We start from the raw sequence: 18,977 nt of genomic DNA, 5'->3' as shown, positions 1-18,977 counted from the left end.
AGGCGATTATAATCGCTGACCACACCTCTCCTACTCACAGTGAAGGAACAAGTGGTGAAACTGGGATAATTAGGAGGGAAAGGTTCACTGAGAATGACAGCGTAGTGTGTAAGAGGAACTAGAGATATTCCAAGTCGTCTTCAAAAAGAGCCAGAAAATGCGTGAGCTGAGAGAGGTGGCATTTACCCAAGCAGCCTAACAGGAATTTAAGATTACCAGTAGTGAGGTAAGGAAGCATTTGCTGGAACTGGAAATGCCGAAGGTTGTTGAACCAAAGAAAACTCTCAACGTGGATACTAAAAGAAGGAGCAGAAGCACTATTCTGGCCACACACTCAACAGTAATAGTCAATGGGAACAGGAGACCTACCAGGAAGTTCGAAAACAGGAGGCACTGAACTGCGCGAGTGTTCCTTAACTTCCATACAAGGTGACGGTTAAGATGTGAGAAAAAGGCCAGCAGCAGCATCATGGCCGGGGGCCAGATTCACGAAGCAGTTCCGCAAGTACTTACGAATGTGTACATCTTTCCTCAATCTTTGATGCCTTTGGTTACGTATATTAAGCGTTTCCAAGCATGAAAAACTAATCAATCAACTGTTATTGTTATAAACAGTCTCCTGGTGCTTCGGAGCTCATTAACTGTTTAATAATTGTAAACAAAGCCGCCAAAGATTGAGAAAAGATGTACAGATTAGTAAGTGCTTGCGTAACTGCTTCGTGAATCCGGATCTATAAGGGGAAACAAAGGGGGTAAACGACCCCCACCTTCCCTTCCCCTGCAAGACGAGGCCTCCCCCCTAGACTTCTTATACAAACAAAATGTAATAATTGTGATTCGTTTGAAAATCTTGTTGCTGATCGTGAATAGAAACTGAAAATATAACTATTGTTCTTTTGCTCGGTTTAGTGTAATAATATATTATATACTGCAGTATAACAAGATAAACTTAGCACGGATGTGCATAGTTTAAAACAAAGGCATCACGATACTTCATAACTGATCGCCAGTAATAATTCATATCACTTTTAGTCTATATTACAAACTAAAAAAATGTTGTCAGTTATTCTTAACTATGCAGATGAAAAGTCACAATAACGTGGCTGGAAAATGTCGACCAAACCACACAATCGACTTGAGAATGGTTCAGGACGGACCGAAACGTCGTCGACTCTTCAATTTCTAGTGTGTGGTCTGGTCAACATCACTCCTTAGCTAATAATACTGAGAAAACCCAAAATCCGACAAGTGTCTGCTTCGGACTAACATCTTCTCGAATACATGCAGCTTTATCACCATTGTAGTTCACTTGTTTTATTTGTCTCCAAGTGGTTGGGCACCATTCCTCACCCCCCGTCCCATCCCAAATCCTTATCCTGATCCCTTCCAAGTGCTATACAGTCGAAATGGCTTGGCACTTTTTCCCTTGATAGTTCCCTTCCCTTGTTTTATGTCATGTCATTTAATTTCCATGTAGAGGGCCTCCCGAATTTGTAGTAGCCCAAGTCCCCCAAAGGTGTAAGTCCGGCCCAGAGTAGCACATCTCTATAAGGAACGTTCGTAGGACACAAACACGCGTTTAAAGATGGTCAATCTTGCCTCACAGGTTTAATATAAATCTATGAATAGGTGAAGAAAAAAATTGACAAAAAGGGTGGGTAGACTATATATATGTGGACTGCCTGAAGGCCATTAACACAGTACCCAATAAGAGATTAGTGTACAAGTTGGAGAAGAAGGCAGGTGTACCAGAAGGCACTCCAGTGGATGAGGATCCATGACCTCTCCTGTTTCTCTTATATGAATGATCTCCCAGAGGCAACAGGCCCATTCCTCTCAAGGTTTTACGATTAGACAAAATATAAAGATTAAGGCTTGAGGAAGACAGCAAGAGACAAGATGACCTGGACAAACAATAGTGCCACATATGGCTACTGTGCTGGAGCAACACGGGACCAGAACACAAGGTGCCCCATGGAAGTGAAATCCTTAGAGATCCTGGGGTTGACATCACACCGAACCTGTCTCCTGAGGACAGGAGAATTTGCAGAGACATGATTACCACATACAAAATTCTCAGTATAATTATTAGGATAGATAAAAACATTCTTTAGCATGGGTGAAGGGGACAACAGATGGAAACAGTAATCGAATGAACCAGACACATTACAAATAATTTTTTTTCAGTGCCAGTTAAATGGAATCTACTAGGAAGTGATGTGGTAGAGGTAGATTCAAACGTAGATTAGAGAGCCTAATTGGCTCAGAAACCTGAACACCAGTAGATAAGAAGCCGGGCTAGAGAGCCGATGTTCAACCTCCCACAAGCACAATTAGACGAGTACACCAACACTGCCCCCCATCCCCCCCCCACACACACACACACGCAAACTTCCTCTACTCAACCCCCCCCCCCCTCGCACACTAACCCTGGTCAAAGGCATCGGAAACCTGTACACCAAGACCCAGGAGCAGCAGCAGCTCCCTCCACCAAGCAAAGCTAGCCGAGTGGTACCAGGTCAGCTCGGCCAGCACGCTATCAGGCACGCGAATACGCTATCAGCGGTTGTCAGCCACCTGTAACAGGCGTATCAAGGGGGCGTGAGTAGGCGGCGGCGGCGTCCTCGACCAGCACCCGGCCGCATTGTTATTCGTGTGGTGGCCGCGTCGGAACCCAGAGGGGAGGACTAGAGCCAGGCGCCAGTACCCGACACGGACACTACGTGAATACAGACGCCTTGGTCAGCGCCTCAGGGCTCCTCTTGCTGCTCCAACTCATTGCTACAGATCCTAAGGGATTTTATGAGATACAATGAAGGTGTGTGTGGGGGGGATGTGGAGTGTGGGTGGGGGGGGGTGGATATAGAGTGTGTGTGTGTGGGGGTGGATATAGAGTGTGTGTGTGTGGGGGGAGGAGTGGGTATGGAGTGTGTGGGGGGAGGAGTGGGTATGGAGTGTGTGGGGGGAGGAGTGGGTATGGAGTGTGTGGGGGGAGTGGGTATGGAGTGTGTGGGGGGAGTGGGTATGGAGTGTGTGGGGGGAGTGGGTATGGAGTGTGTGGGGGGAGTGAGTATGGAGTGTGTGGGGGGAGTGGGTATGGAGTGTGTGGGGGGAGTGGGTATGGAGTGTGTGGGGGGAGTGGGTATGGAGTGTGTGGGGGGAGTGGGTATGGAGTGTGTGGGAGGAGTGGGTATGGAGTGTGTGGGGGGAGTGGGTATGGAGTGTGTGGGGGGAGTGGGTATGGAGTGTGTGGGGGGAGTGGGTATGGAGTGTGTGGGGGGGTATGAGGTGCGTGTGGGGGGAATGGGGTATATGTGTCAGGGGGGGATGGGGTATGTGTGGTGGAGGAAGTCGAGTGTGTGGGGGTGGGTGGGGGATATTGGGTTTGTGAGGGGAGAATGAATTTTGGTGCAAAATTTACAATCTGTTCAGCATATCAATAATCCCAATTTTCATGAACTAGGAGGAAAAATAATATGCCTGTAAACTGCTCTTAAATATGCTTTTTATGCATGTAAACTGCAAACCCCTGTTGAGACTTCATGTAAACCTGAAAAGCACATTACAGATACAATTTCTTCACACTCGTGGCGCCCCAACTCACCCAAGTCCCACAAAACAGTTCCACAGCCTGACGGCGTTGTCAGCGACGGTGGTGGCGATGGCCTTGGTGGCAGGGGTGGTGGTGGTGGCAGACAGCGAGGCTCACGGTAAAGGATTCGACCGCAGGATCACGCAGCAGGAGCGGGAGGAAATCTTCAGGAGGATGGAGCTGGAAGAGGACCTACCCTGTGTCCCGCCAGTCGACCCGCCCTCCAACTCTAGTAGGTGGTAGAGTGGAACGATGAATGAGTGCGTGGATGGATGGGTGGATGGATGGACAAGAAACGAATGGAAAGGGTTTCCCAGATGGGAAGTGGAGGGAAGAATTACTCACTAACGTGAGCGTTGTGCTAATTTAATGATGCTTATTTTTATTAAAAACCATCTAAGGCAAAAATGACGTGAAAAAATGTTATTTTGAATAATCTTCAAATTAGTTTTTCAATATTAACTCGTGTAAAACATTGTACAACAATGTTTTAAGAATTAGTTTTTTCCCATTAAAAGCTGTACTATTTTTAAAAGAAGTTTTCCCCGGGATATCTGTCAATATTTAACTCTAGCTCCACCATTACCCAAGACGAGATTAAGACGGCGCGTCACCCTTACAGAGACCCTGCCTGCGATGCCCGACTCCTTCACCACCAACGTGGAGATCGCCTTCCAGGACGAAAAGGCTCACCTCGTTATCTACGGAGCGGAGACCTTCGACGGCGTCTTCAACAGCGGCGTCCTCATGTACCAGTTGGGTGAGTCTCCCGTATGTCTTGTGAGTGAGGGGTAATTACTTCCACACTTCTCCAGTGGGTGGGTCTCTTCTTCCAACCAGGTGTGAGGTGGCTGTGGATCAGTTGAAGGCGATCTGAAACAATGTAGAAATGTGAAGTTTTTTTTAGCTCTTAATGGACTATTAAGGGAAGCATACAAGCCAAGAACACAACTGGGAACTTCTTAATAACATCTAGACTACATTAAATCTCCTTCTTGAGCATGCGTCACACCGGGAAGTATTTGAAGATATATCTTGCATATATCATAATAAGATATATGCTTGCGTCTATGACTATTTTCCGTGTAGTGCTCATGCACTTGCCTGACCAGTGGCAGTCTACTTACACTTAAAATGGCTCGGCACCGAGGCACTTGTTAAGTGACGCTAAAACGTACTTTAATGACTTTGGGGAATGCTAGACTGATCGGTACAGCAATGGACTCGCTTCTTGCAAATATTTAGTAAGTAATTATCAATAGACGGCACCAAACTTCTTGCAAAAAGGCGTTCGATCCCCGACAGTCCAACAGGTTGGGTACCATTCCCTCCCTCCCGTCCTCATATTCCAGATCATCTCCCTATATCCCTTCCCTATGCTATATAGTCAAACTGGCTGAAGATCTTTTTCACACTTTCCTCTCAAGAAAATCTGAAGGTACTGCTTGTAATGATACTTGTATTATATGAGAGAGTCCAGGCAAGGATTTGTGTGTGTACATAAGTGTGTGTGTGTGTACATAAGTGTGATGTAGTGTGGTAGGAGGTTGTATGACTCTCCACCACTGGTCCACAGGCGAGGGCGTGATCGCGTCGAAGCCATACGCTATGGACGAGATCATACACTACGACGTGCCTCACGACGAAGCCCTCTTCATCGTCACAGACACGGCCTGCGAGGACACGTCTGACGGCTCTTGTGATCCAAGTGAGTCACGTCTTCTGCATTATCACTCTCTTCCGTACCCACTTCTGTTGGATGACCCACACTCACCCGTGCCTACTCTCCCTGTTGAATGACCACACTCACCCCCTACCCACAGAAAAGACATGCGAGGCGCACGATCTCAAAACCCTCAGTGCGATCATGGAGGAACTCTTCGCGCTGGGAGCCCAGAACGGCGACGGGGGCTACTTCGGGACGGTGGGGGTCCTTAACTGGGGCCCGACGCTCGAGTACGTGTACCTAGAGAAGGCGGACTGCCGGGGCATGGTATGTGACAAGTTCCAGGCCTGCATCACCGACGCCGACCAACAGTCTACGGTCCGCATCACCTACTTCTGGTCTGGTCAGTAAACTTTATGTTTCTCTCGTTGACAAGTCTCTCTCGTCTTCATTTCAGAAAAATACAGGTGGCCTATTGGCCAAAAGGAGGCAGCTCCTATTTATATCTAACTTATTACCATCTTTTGTTGCGTTATTTGTCTTTAGTCACACCAATAGAAGGGTTTATAATTGACTTAATGAAGATAATTAATGTTCTAACAATTCTATCCCTCAAGAATACATTACGCAAGAATGGTGATCATTAACTTAGTCCCTAGAATCTTAAGTATTCTTTATCCCTGATTCTTTAGTAGTAGACATCCATCAGTCTCAGGAGACTGATGCATGCCTACTACTAAAGGCATATATATATATATTCTTATATATAAATAAGAATATATTTATATATTCTTATTTGTAAGAAGTTTATATATATTCTTTATATATAAACAAACGGGACCGTTTGACCCTAAAGTATACTGTGGCACGTCTGACTACAGATAGCAAGTGGCACGTAGCGAACAACGGAATGTCCGTGCCGGTAGCCGTGGAGGTCCATTCAAATGGCAAGGTCGGCAATCTGTTCACCCAAGCAGTGAGGCAGCGCTTCGACTTCTACGAGTTCCTGAGGGACTTCAGACCCAGCGTGGAGGAACTAGCGGTGAGTAGTGCACGACCCAGAGGCGGGACGCCACCCGCACTGATCTGGGTTGCCTTTTTCAGCCCAGCTGGGAATATATTCATCCACATGCAGACGAGGAGTCACAATACCGTGGCTGAAATAGGTTGACCAAACCACACACTAGAATGTGAAGGGACGACGACGTTTCAGTCCATCCTGGACCACTATGAAGTCGATTGTAATCGACTTGATAGAATTGAGAATGGTTCAGGACGGACCGAAACGTCATCGTTTCGGACGTCGAAAAGTCGTCCTTTCACTTTCTAGTGTGTGGTTTGGTCAACATATTAATTTTATTTTATTTACTAATTAGTAATCTACTAGAATGCATTCCACTCGGGAATTTATATTCCTTGGAATAATAAAAATAAAGGCACCCTTTACTATTTTAACATAATCTGTGTTTTAGGAGTTATAAAATATACTCATTTAATAACATCCTCGTAGCTACATGGAGGGAATCCTACCTCGACCCTTTGTGTGTATTTATACCTCGATAAACTTATTTTAATTCAGTATCATAATAGCTGCTGACTCGGCACCACGTCCTCTCGAGTTGCCACAACGTCCAAAATACAGGGGTATAAAAACACACGAAACTTAACCTAAAATGCACGCTTGACAACGTGGTTTGGGAGCTGTTGTGATATACATATATTACGCCATATTTTCTCCGTTGGGGGATTTTGAAGTCAAAATGCGATTTATTCTGAGAGCGGAGAGCTTGACCTGCTCAAACAACTGAAAGCCGTAGACTTAAAAATAATACATTAGCATATGTAATTGATTATAGCTTAGTTACCCGTTGTATAGTTGCCATCTTCAACACTAACCAGTTGTTAAGACGTACGACACTTGAAGGTGAGGTGATCAGTAGCACACCCTCACGTCTCGTACGGTCACACTGTAATCCTACTGGAGACAGGAGGGTGGAACCACGGAGCAGCCGCCCCTCCATACCTGCTACCCGACTGACCGCCTCACTCAATCTGCTCCATAACCTGCGTAGACTAGGGTCATTTTGGCCACAGTTGCGCAGCCTATGGCGTCTCGGTACAAGCCGTCTAGTGGTGAACTGTTGACCTTTTAGTCTGTGAAAACAAAATGCCGTCGGGTTCACAACATGTAAGTCAAATGCTGACTTTGGAAAATCTACGTGTCAGTATTTGACTTATAACATGAGCCTGAGCAACCCGTCCTCGACTCAAGTCCATTCCATCCAACGGTCGACCCCCACAGACGCATTCATAAATTTGTATATGCTGTTCATTCAAAACGGGAATTTTCTCAAACAAATTATTATTATAATATATTAGCATATAGTGCATATATATATAGGCATAGGATAAGTTAGGTTAAGTGTTTAGGTTCTGTTGGCGATTATTTGTATTTGTAATATGTGGGTGAAGCATTTACAGCGTTGTGGTTCGAACAAAAGTCGTCAGTGAAGCACTTGTTCCGGAAGTGTTGGAACGTCATCAGTTGTGAGTCGTGTGTAAACCTTTTTAATTCATAATCAGCGGGTTTGGCGGGTGGATGGAATCACTTTTGGGTCTTGGTTTGAAGGACGGACTGGGATGGAATAGACTTTGGTTGCGTCCAAACACTTCTCTAACAATGCTTCGCTAACGACCTTTCCTCTAATCACAAATCTGCAAACGTTTTAAAACAAACATTTTAATAAATGTTTACTTATACAAAACATTTATTTATAAATATTTTAATTAAAAACAAACATGTTCTAAAGTTTTCATGTATTTAATCATTGATTCCCTCCGTCTCTCTCTCTCTCTCCTTTCCGTTCCCTCCTTCCCACTTTCTCGACCCTTTACAATCTTTACAATCACGTGGTTCAACGCCTGCCGACACCTTCCTTCTCGCCCTACACTACCTCTACTAACCCGAGCTCGCCTCCATATCCCCCCCAGCCACCAGCTGATGCTTACTGCAAACACCGCAAGTCGTCCTACTACCCTCCGGTGGTCCCGTACTACTTCTCCTACGACTCCGAGGCGGTAGTTGGGGTCGATATCAATTGGCCTCTTGCAGACAACGAGTCACTTACCTTCCAGTTCACTATAGTTATTAGTCAGCAGGTTAGTCATGAGCACCAGTCGACTCCTGTGACCACTTGGTCTGGGTGTCATAATGTACGTCTGTTTCTGTCTGGGCGTCACACTGTACGTCTGTTTCTGTCTGTGTGTCAGAGTGTGTTCGCTCTGACAGTCCACTGGTAGTTTTAAATCAATAAATCTACGCAATTCCTGGCGCCTGTATTCTAAACCAGTGTCAGGGGAAAAATCTATGCAATTGTCTATTTAAAATTACAAAAAATAATAACGAATTCATTAATCGTCTACATAAACGTAAGACGAGTGCTTTTAGTCACACTATACATAATATTTGTCAATATAGATACGATTGAAGTGTGATTTAGTCATTATATTCATAATTTAAGTATCTGTTACCTTGAGGTTACCCTGAGGTATTTTCGGGGCTTAGCGTCCCCGCGGCCTGCCCGTCGACCAGGCCGTCGACCTGTGGCTATAGGTTTATTTTCCAGTTGGCTATAATGACAGAGGCTCAAATAACAGCAGTAGGCCCAAAAAATATGAATGCTTTAGTTTAAGGTGGTGAGGAAAGTCAGGGATATGTTTGCACTTCAGGAACACTACGACTGGGAGGCGAAGGTGGTGGTGGCAGACTACATCCCGTGGTACATCTTCGGCGACACCTACCGCTACGACCACGAGACCAGGCGCATACAAGACTTCAACCAAGGTTCTTGTGCTCGTTGTTCAGTGTCTTGACGCCGCTTATACTCCCCATTATCTCTCTCTGGGCTCACCATAGCCCGTGCTACTTGGAACTTTTTGTTCCAGGTAGCGAATCTTAAACAGCAACAACAACTCTCTCTCTCTTTTCCCCATTGGGTCATGGTTGGAGGTCCATGTCACAATGCTCTCCAACCATGGCCCGAGGCCCCTCACAAGTCAAAACAATAATTCCAATTAACAATTTACTGATTTTGCTTTATCTTCAGCCTTTTAAGACCTCTTAAAAATGCTGCCGTCCCCTCGTCTCGGCTGATCTAAGATTGGTGTTCAGGTCTGGAGTATTACATCGAGAAGCGCCTCAACAACCGCTGCATATACGGACCCATCGAGAACACGACCAGCGCGGGTGACGTGGTGGTCAACGATGACGGCTCCGTCTCCCTCCTGCCTCCCTGGATTTTCGAGAACCTGGACGAGCCCATGCAGTACAACGGTGAAGTGAGTCCCCTTCTCTCCACCCTTGATTGGTAAACATTATGCCACCCAAAAGGTGGCACGGGCATGAATAGCCCGTAATCTCCAGCCTTTGTAACGTTACTCTATAAGTGCTTAAGTAACCATGTGATTGATCGTATAAATATGGACGTGATGGACCAATAGAAAGTTGTATTAATGAATTTGGACAAATCGCTAAAGTTTGTCTATGTTGCGAATGAAACCTAACCATCATAGGCCTAATATATTAGAATCATGCGCTATATTAGGCCTACTAATATTCAAATTTAGTTTTTAGCTTTATTTTTTTCCGGACTATAAAATGAAAAGTACCAAATTCTACTTTTTATTTGGCCATGTCAATATTTGTACGCTCGTCCGCATAGTTACAAAAAGTAATATTTTATCAGGAGGATGGGTTGTGCTCTCTCTCCCGCCTCCATTTGGGTACCTGGTCCTACCTAAAGGTTGCATTTTGAGTCCTCTATTCTACCTGTGATTCACAGTTTTGAGTTGCCCATTTTTCCATAAGAAATGTGCTTAGGCTTGTCTCTTATTTTGGTTTGGGGCCCAAGGTCTATTAACCGCATGTGAGTTATCAAGGTCTATCAGCCGCGGGAGAGTTATCAAGGTCTATCAGCCGCGGGAGAGTTATCAAGGTCTATCAACCACAGGAGGGTTATTAAAGCTATCACAACAGCTATTAACCACCTAAGCCAGTATCCCTTAACTCTGAGCACAGTAAAAAAAAACGTTCCTCTGATTACCTTACTTTTCTTAGCCCGAATCATTAATTATATTAAATGTGTATGATGTCAGACTTCCTGCCAATTATTAATAATGATATATTATTGACCTTATACCCTGTGAAGAGCAGTTTAGTAACCAGGACCCGGATTCACGAAAGAGTTACTCAAACACTTACGAACGTGTGCATCTTTCCTCAATCTTTGACGGCTTTGGTTACATTTATTAAACAGTTTACAAACATGAAAACTTCACAATCAACTGTTGTTATTGTTATAAACAGCCTCCTGGTGCTTCGGAGCTCATTAACTGTTTAATAATTGTAAACAAAGCCGCCAAAGATTGAGAAAAGATGGACAGGTTCGTAATTGCTTGCGTAACTGATTCGTGAATCTGGCCCCTGGCAGCAACTTGGCTGACATGTTCCCACCAACAGCACTCGGCTCGCGAGTTGCCGGCGGATGTGTGGATCGGACTCAAGAGGGTTAAACCCACCATCTTCGAGGAAGACTACGTATGGTATTACGCCTCGGTGAGTTACCATGACGTCCTAGCCTCTTAAGGCTGTGGCGTTCTCTTCAATGTTATAATTACTAGGTTGTACATCCATTCACTTAACACTTTCACGCCACTTTCACTATTGGCTTATATCTTATCCACTTTGGGTTCACCTTATCCACGCTCGAGTTTAGCATTTTAATATCCGTTGCTTCACTAGGATTAATATTATGCAGTGTGATATATATTTTGTACGTGTATGTGTGAATGCCAGCTATCTGTATAGTGTGTAGCAGTGGTGCCAGTTTCTCGCCCCTCGTTACATAGTGATGGCATTGGGATAGTTTAGCTTTGTCTTGTAAACAAGACTACGGGATCACTGGAGAAGCTTTCTTGTAGTATAGTGTGGGGCAGGAAGCAGTGTACAAGTTCTTACGTATACAGCTACTGATTCAGATTCTTACAGTAGGAACAGTGGTATAGTACAGTAATTAAACACAGTAAAGTACAGCAAAGAGAGAGAGAGAGAGAGAGAGAGAGAGAGAGAGAGAGAGAGAGAGAGAGAGACAGACAGACAGACAGACAGACAGACAGACAGACAGACAGACAGACAGACAGACAGACAGACAGACAGACAGACAGACAGACAGACAGACACACTAGGTAAGAAAATCAAAACAGACACCCATGGGGTGTCAATATCAATGTATTCTGGCCATCTTGGCTTACCGTTGACTAATGCAGGGTTCTTCCGCAGCCCTTCATCCTGGGTGAGAGGGACAGGAAGACCTCGCAGGGAAACGTGAAGGCCTTCAGAAACGCCTTAAAACTAGAAGAGACAGTTGCCCTGAGCCAGGAGGAGCTGTGGCGACGCGTCATGGCAGAGGGCATGACTGGTGACATCCTCTCGCTGGACAAGGTTCCCCTGAAGATGGAGAGATACCTCAATATCGTACGTCACACTCCCATGCTTTTCCTTTTGTACAATATTGTAATTATCAAAGGAATGCACCAAGCCGGGAAGACTTATTATTAGCACCTGTTTCGTAGAATATTCATATTGTACAGTATTGTAGTGAATGTAGAACATGTATTGTATATATATATCATTAAAGATATTTAAATATTACCTACATTAGTCGGGTGCTGTTATATTCTGTGGATAGGGTTTTAAAATTTTATTAATTTTTTTTTCGTTGAATGCATGTATTCTCACGGCAAACATTTTTGGAAAATACTGTAGTGTGTGTGTCTCCATGGAGTTGGAATTATGTGTGTACTAAAAATGCTTCTTTAAGAAAATATATATTTCCAGTTTTTCTTTCAATTTTATCAAAGTAAATTTCGTCGTGCCTCTAAGCGTCCTTCACTCTTCCTGCCCAAGCTTTACTAAGAAAACTTATTTATTTTCATCTCTGCCCTCCCTCCCTCCCTCCCTCCCCCTGTACCACTCCATCACCAGCCCTCTGACATCATCCACGCTTGACGTCACTGTGTATCCTGACGTCACTGAGACAAAGATTAACACGATATTGTACCCCCACAGATGGCTGGCTACCCACATCTCATCTACAACATGTTCAACTACCAATACGAACCACCTATGACCCACACCTTCGATATTTTCCCTTGTTACAATGCCTCTCAGGTGAGTATGATTGGTAGCTCACGATCAATCCCCTCTGGTCAATACTTATCTAAGGAGACATCTGTATCAACAATCACATATTACAGCTCCATTCATTATAAACCTAACCAAACACTTCCTGTGCCTCAAAGCGTTAACTAAACCTACCTACCCAGTACTTCTAGCCGTAGCCAAAAGCGACAGTTCTTGGTGCATGATCACAACGTAAATTGTTTGCAGTTCCGTGACTTCATTGTGGACCTTCCTGGGGACACGCTAGCGAGGGTGAACCAACTCCGTGACCTGCTCATCTACTCGTCCCAGCAGGCCATGGCCGAGGTGGGCGTCGTGTCCCCCCTCAGGATTAACAGGATGGTGGTGAGTTACGGGGCCTGATGGGACTCTTCCCAAGTTCTCAGGGGGGGTTTATCAATGCAATGAGTACAGTCTACAGGGTTACAATTTGTAGCAACCATTACAGTGTGTGTGTTACCATAATTGTACAATAACAGCAGTATTTGTTGCAAGGGTGACAATGGTGACATTGCAAGTTACAATGGTGGCAGCAGTGTTCGTTGCCAGTGTTACAAGTGCCAGTTGCCCACGTTACAATGGTGGCAACATACGAATCCACCCGTTCCCAAGCACTCCCAAGATCACACTAACTATACTCTTGTTCCGTATGCTTCAAGGTGGACTCCTGGCACCACCCCTCTCAGGCTCTCCAGCTCTAGAAAACTCCGCCTTCTCTCTAGGCCTCCACCCAATCAGCTGAAACTAGGTCTAAGGTCCTGGCACTCTTACCCAATGCCAAGTCATGCCTGGCCCTTGGCAACCATTTAAAACGCCATAGGCAGAGTTTTCTCATGAAACCTGTATATTACTAAAGACTACGGAAGGAAGGTGTACCAGGTCTCTAATTTGAAACGACAGTAAAACCTATACCCTCGCCGTCCGGGTAAGGGAAGAACAATGAAGATATATGATACCCAACCACTAGCAGTGCCAAGACGTGTAAAGAAGTGAAGGAGAAGGGAAAAGCTAGGGAGGAAGAGAGAGAGGAGGATAATAAAGAAAGGGGAAAAGAAGGAAGGAAGGAGAGAGAGAGAGGGAAGGAGAGACGAGAGCAGGGCCTAATATGATCTCATCCGTTACAATGGGGCATTACATGCTCCGCCAACTGTCTACTAACACATGCTCTGCCACTTACGCCATTGGCTCTTGTTCTCCAAGGCTTACATTTGATACCTGGAGCATACCTGGAGAGGGTTTCGGGTACTCCCTGTGCTCGGCCTGAGGCCAGGCTCAACATGTGATAACTTGGTCTAATGATACTGAATGACCATAACGACATTGTAGCAACAACACAGGAAACTGCAGGTCTGTTGACCCATACGAGGCAGCTTCTATTTATATCCACCCAAACTCATACATATATATGTTTATTCTCTTAAAACTTGCGTATCTTACGAAGCTTTTCTTTAAATTTCCAGTTGGAAGAACGAGATGATGTAATTCGACTTTTGTTCACCGTCCTGGACAAAGCCACAGTGAACGGTGACGCCCCAGGCACCCTTGAGGAGAGTGATATGAACACTGCAGTTAACCTCATCAGCTCTGCCATCACCAACTCTAAACTAGTCATTATAGTTCGCATTGCAGATTCTCCCAAACGAAAAGTGGTTAGTGTACGAAACTTGTTTTGTTGCAAGTTTGGTTTAGGCAATTAGCACTAATATGAGTGATTTTCATTACACACAGAAATCACAATTGCGTGATGCATCATATGAACAAATCCATTAATCCAAGTTCAGTAGAACTTCGGTTTCAACTCCTTTGACCATGTCGTAGCTCAGTCGATTAAGGCAGCGTCGGGGATGCTCTCGGACGCAGGTTCGAATCCTCGTCACGGCCCTTGTGGATTTGTTCATGAGTAATTTTCCTTGTGATTTTATGTTCCATATTCTGGGTTCTTCAAACTTTTGGCTTTCTATTCTAAGGAACAGGACCAGAGAATTATTAAGGTTTCCATAGGATAACGGCTTTCATTGACAGGATGGTACCAAGAACAGTAACTCTAGGTACTTTACTGGTAAGTGAACAGAGGCATTGAGAATAAGGCTAAGGTGCAAATGTCTTGCCCTACCCGGGGTCATTCAGTTGTAGACAGACTGGGGGTAATCACTCTACAGTCCCTTTAAGCCCAAGTCTCCTTTTCTCCGTTATCTCTGGCAATCAGAGGCTCCTCAAAACAGTTCAGCCATCTTTTACAATCTACATAAGCATCCTCCAGCATGAGTAATATCACCTGTGTGTTCCACGTTCACCTACATTCTTCCCCGTACATCCATAACACACAGAAGAGGAAGGCAAGAGTTAAAGGGGGGACATGATCACCACATACCAGATTCTCAAAAGGAATTGATAGGGTAGATAAAGACAGGCTATTTAACACAAGGGGCACACGCACTAGGGGACACAGGTGGAAATTGAGTGCCTAAATAAGCCACAGAGACATTATAATTTTTTTTAGTGTCAATAGTTCAATGGAATGCATTATTATGCAGTGATGTGGTGGAGGCTGACTCCATACACAATTTCAAGTAGTATAGATATGATAGAACCCAATAGGCTCAGGAACCTGTATATCAGTTGATTGACAGTCGAGAGGCGGGACCAAAGAGCTAAAGCTCAACCCACCACCACCATGCCCCAACACCCCCTCCCCACCCCCACCACTTTCTTCCCTGCCTCACCTTAGCCAGTTTCCACATTTTCGTCTATTTTCGTCTTTTCTCACCAAAATTACTTGCTCACCTTAATACTTTCTTTTCTTTACTTTACTTTTTGCCTACATTGTATCTTGACAAATTCTTCTTGCCCTATACTTCGCTTATTTTTTAATCGGCTCTTTTAGTTCAGTTTTTTCTATTATCTAAAACTTTCAGGCGCTCGAGAAGATAATAAAACTAAATCATTTCAAATATTATTTAAGAACATTTAAGACATCGCAGTGGGATAAGAAAAAGAAACTTAAGAAATAAGGATGCGGAATCATTGCTTATAATCACGCATACAGCTACTAACATTACCAACCCTTGTACTGGCCAACAAGATTGTAGAATGTAGAAATATGTAGAAACATGAACCCCTCTGGATTCTACACGATTCTAGCCGCTTCCAATATGAATTAGTTCGCACATACACACGTGAGTTAGTTGTTCCCTATGTGAAGGGACTAACTTTGTTAACGACTAACATCAACTTTCTCAATGGTGTATTTAGGGCGCTAGATCAGTTCCTTAACGACATAACCGTTCTTCCTCGCATGTCTATAAGAGAACAACAGCCAGTTCAAGAACTGTGGAGTCTAAGACAGAAACATCATTGCCAGAAATTGATATACAATCTACGACAAACATTTAGTCCCAAGTAAAATTCTTTTCACTTCTAGTCGAGAAATATAATATTCTATACCACATATTATCGGGCATTGGCAATATAAAATCGGCTATATATAATTCTGCAAAAAATTAAAAACGGCAAAAGAAAATATTGTTGCAAATTATGAAACAGTTTAGCATAATCAGTCAATCACACGAGTCAATGTCACGGCAACTTTATGTTGGTGGGTAACTCTTTTTAAAAACAAATAACATATATATATGTTTGTCTAAATTCTACTAAAAGAAGCTGCAATACAATAATAGTCTGATACTATAACGAAATAACAAGACTGAACTTGAATGTGGTGTGATGCAGCAGCAGCAGCAGCGTGCGGTCCACCCGGAGTCTGGAGCCCAACTGCTCGCTTACCATACAGCCGCGTAGGAATACACAAGTTTCCCCGGTACCTGGAGTACTGCTTCCAGGAGTAGGGTCTAAGATCAGAGCAAATTTGACCACCCTATGTCCTCGCTACTGTTTTAATTAACAAATCTAACCTAAACTAACCCAACCGAGCCTAACCCAACTTAACCTAACCCAATCTAACCTGACCCATCCCATCAGCCTAACCTATCCTATTCTAGTTTTACCAAAATAAAAAGATAAAATATAGCGATTTATCTATGGCTGGTCCAAGATATATAACTAATCTGACGTCATCATTTTATCCCGGCTCAAATTTCAGATTTATTTTGCTTATTATTATTTTCTACCACAGACGTGGGTCACATATTTACAATGCTAACCGAGACATATATATATATTTCTTCTGTCCTCCATGGACAGCATTAGAGATCTGTTAGATTTTTTAGATTACATTAGATTTTTTATTCAGGTAAAGGTATATACATAGAGTTACATATATAATGTTGGATTTAAAGATAGAGATAATACACACAATACCTAAAGCCACTAGTACGCATAGCGTTTCGGGCAATTTACCTGGAAGTAGAGGTTACTTATTTACTGCCTTTAATTTACTCTACACAATATTGAGAGGTCGTTTCTCCAACAAGAAAATATTCTTCCTCACCAATTTGCATTCTGTGTCGTTCTTAAGATATTGCAAGGTATATAAGGAAACAATATTTTTTGTTATTTTGCCCGAAACGCTATGCGTGCTAGTGGCTTTACAATAATGTAAAATCGTCATTGCTATGTACTTTCTTAATTCCCAATGTACCTTCTTGTAAATAAATAAATAAATATTCCGTGAAAGTCGTGGACTACTTAAGGAGTCACGCGGCCGCCGCTAGGCAGGCGGGAACACATCCTCACCGATGTCAACAGCCGACATTTATTACCAGACATTAATTTAACTGTACATCCCAATCCTTGCCTTCCTCTCATCTTTAATCCTACCTAAATCACCTCCCTAAACTATAAAACGCTATATATATATATATATATATATATATATATATATATATATATATATATATATATATATATATATATATATATATATATATGTATATATAAGGATTCACATAAAAATTCATCATGGATAAGAAACAAATCCTTCGAAGAGTTTCAAAGATGTCGACCGGTTGGTATAGACGCAGATGAGGCTTTGTGTTTAACAATTTACACCGGTTAACTACACCAATGTGAACATTCTCATCATTTCACTCCCTTAACTACACATTAGAATAACCGCCTCTTCATTCTAGTCGTTATATGAACTTCAAACTGTAACAGATTACAAATATATTTGAACTTACAAATCAGCCCATCTTCCAGTTTTCGTAGTACTTATAGTAACGATGAACACCATAGTCTAAATACCAACGTACGACACAATTAGAAAATAGAAATCGGTACTATTCAATCTGGACAAACCGAAAACGCTTTGCTACTTATGTTGCTAAGACAACCTAAACTAACCTAACCTCCCTATGCCTTATACACGCTCTCTGAAGCCTAATATAGTACATATACATGTGCTATACTAAGCCTAGGAATATATATATATTTTTTTTTAGCTTAATTTTTTTCGGACTATATAGTTAATAGTTCTACTAATTGCTTAGTATGTCAATGTTTGTACTATGGTACAAATAGTCTAAAAAAGTACTATCTAAGCAGGAGGATGGAATAGGTAAATCAAAGCACATATTTGGTACAATATTGAACAAATATTTTTTTGTATATTAAGTTAATTATGCTTCAGAGTGGCTTGTCTGAGATGTTGGAATATATTAAGTTGCTTCCTAGGACTCAGCCTTTTGTATTTATGTAATATGTAATTTATGTAATAAAAGGAGGATCAGGTGGCAGTTTTGCCCATCTCCGGCTCCATGATGGAGGTCCATCGTGGCAAGCGAAACGACTACTACTACTCTACTAACAAGGGCTACTATTCAGGTGAGCCTGGGGAGGGGGAAGATCTGTGAGTGCAGATTCCGTGAGCTAATATTTCTACATATGAAATGACGAGTATTTTGTATTACGACAATTTAGTGACTCTCGCGACGTTTTAGGTAAATTACGCTGAACCAAACTAATCATTTCCAGGTGACATGGCCGGTCTTGCCATAGGGATGCTGTTGGTCGGGGCCTTGTTTAGCGTGTTGGTTACTATGCTGATTCAAAGGAGGAACTCTCCCCCGGGCGGACTTCCAAGAGTCAGCATGGCCCACAAGTCCAGACCTTCTCCTGATAACACAATCAACATTAATGCTGATCTAACCAGCTCTGGCATTTAAAGCTATGGTGCATCTCAGAGAGAGAGAGAGATATATATATATAGTAAGATTAGTGGCCTAAACAATAATTAAAAGCTTTTTCATGTGCCAGGTTATATAACTTTGTGATAAGATATTGACAAAGGCTGGAATTGGTCATTTTGCTTACCTTAACAGCATGGTAAAAACAAAACAGTGGTTATAATTGATCAAGGACGTCTTTTTTCCTGAAAAGATGCAAGTCTTTTGATTTTTATAACATTAAATTAATCAAATGTAAAAAAAAAATTGTTTTATTTCATAGGCTTGGCCGAGGCGGGTGAAAAAAATGTCATTAGCTCTTCAATAAAGTGTTTATATAACGAACCAAATAGTTGG

General features: G+C 43.1%; 2 protein-coding genes across 4 annotated transcripts in view; one reads left to right on the top strand and one right to left on the bottom strand.

The window, feature by feature from the left end:
• LOC123759965 (uncharacterized) overlaps nucleotides 1–4,307 on the bottom strand; it is a 17,607-nt gene extending 13,300 nt beyond the window's left edge. Inside the window, exon 1 of one of the 2 annotated variants that reach the window (XM_069325358.1) lies at nucleotides 4,286–4,307. The gene's annotated coding sequence lies outside the window, so the exon portion shown is untranslated. Of the gene's footprint in view, nucleotides 1–3,604; nucleotides 3,745–4,285 lie in introns of those variants that run through there. The other variant, XM_045745219.2, reaches the window with a different exon arrangement.
• Nucleotides 2,635–18,977, top strand: LOC123759964 (uncharacterized). 2 transcript variants are annotated; one of them, XM_045745218.2, is made up of 16 exons: nucleotides 2,635–2,818; nucleotides 3,623–3,824; nucleotides 4,215–4,352; nucleotides 5,169–5,300; nucleotides 5,416–5,661; nucleotides 6,140–6,300; nucleotides 8,250–8,417; nucleotides 8,988–9,102; nucleotides 9,430–9,596; nucleotides 10,777–10,872; nucleotides 11,596–11,790; nucleotides 12,385–12,486; nucleotides 12,706–12,843; nucleotides 13,959–14,147; nucleotides 18,177–18,279; nucleotides 18,430–18,977. In XM_045745218.2, exons 1-16 carry the CDS (start codon nucleotides 2,813–2,815, stop codon nucleotides 18,618–18,620), a joined length of 2,349 nt encoding a protein of 782 aa, XP_045601174.2. In that variant the 5' UTR covers nucleotides 2,635–2,812; the 3' UTR covers nucleotides 18,621–18,977. The 2 variants fall into 2 exon arrangements, with proteins under 2 accessions (XP_045601174.2, XP_069181458.1); XM_069325357.1 differs by having other exon boundaries at nucleotides 3,569–3,824.

Source organism: Procambarus clarkii, chromosome 16 (assembly GCF_040958095.1).
Source record: "Procambarus clarkii isolate CNS0578487 chromosome 16, FALCON_Pclarkii_2.0, whole genome shotgun sequence".
Taxonomy (NCBI): domain Eukaryota; kingdom Metazoa; phylum Arthropoda; class Malacostraca; order Decapoda; family Cambaridae; genus Procambarus; species Procambarus clarkii.
This window is presented reverse-complemented; position numbering and strand designations above follow the sequence as displayed.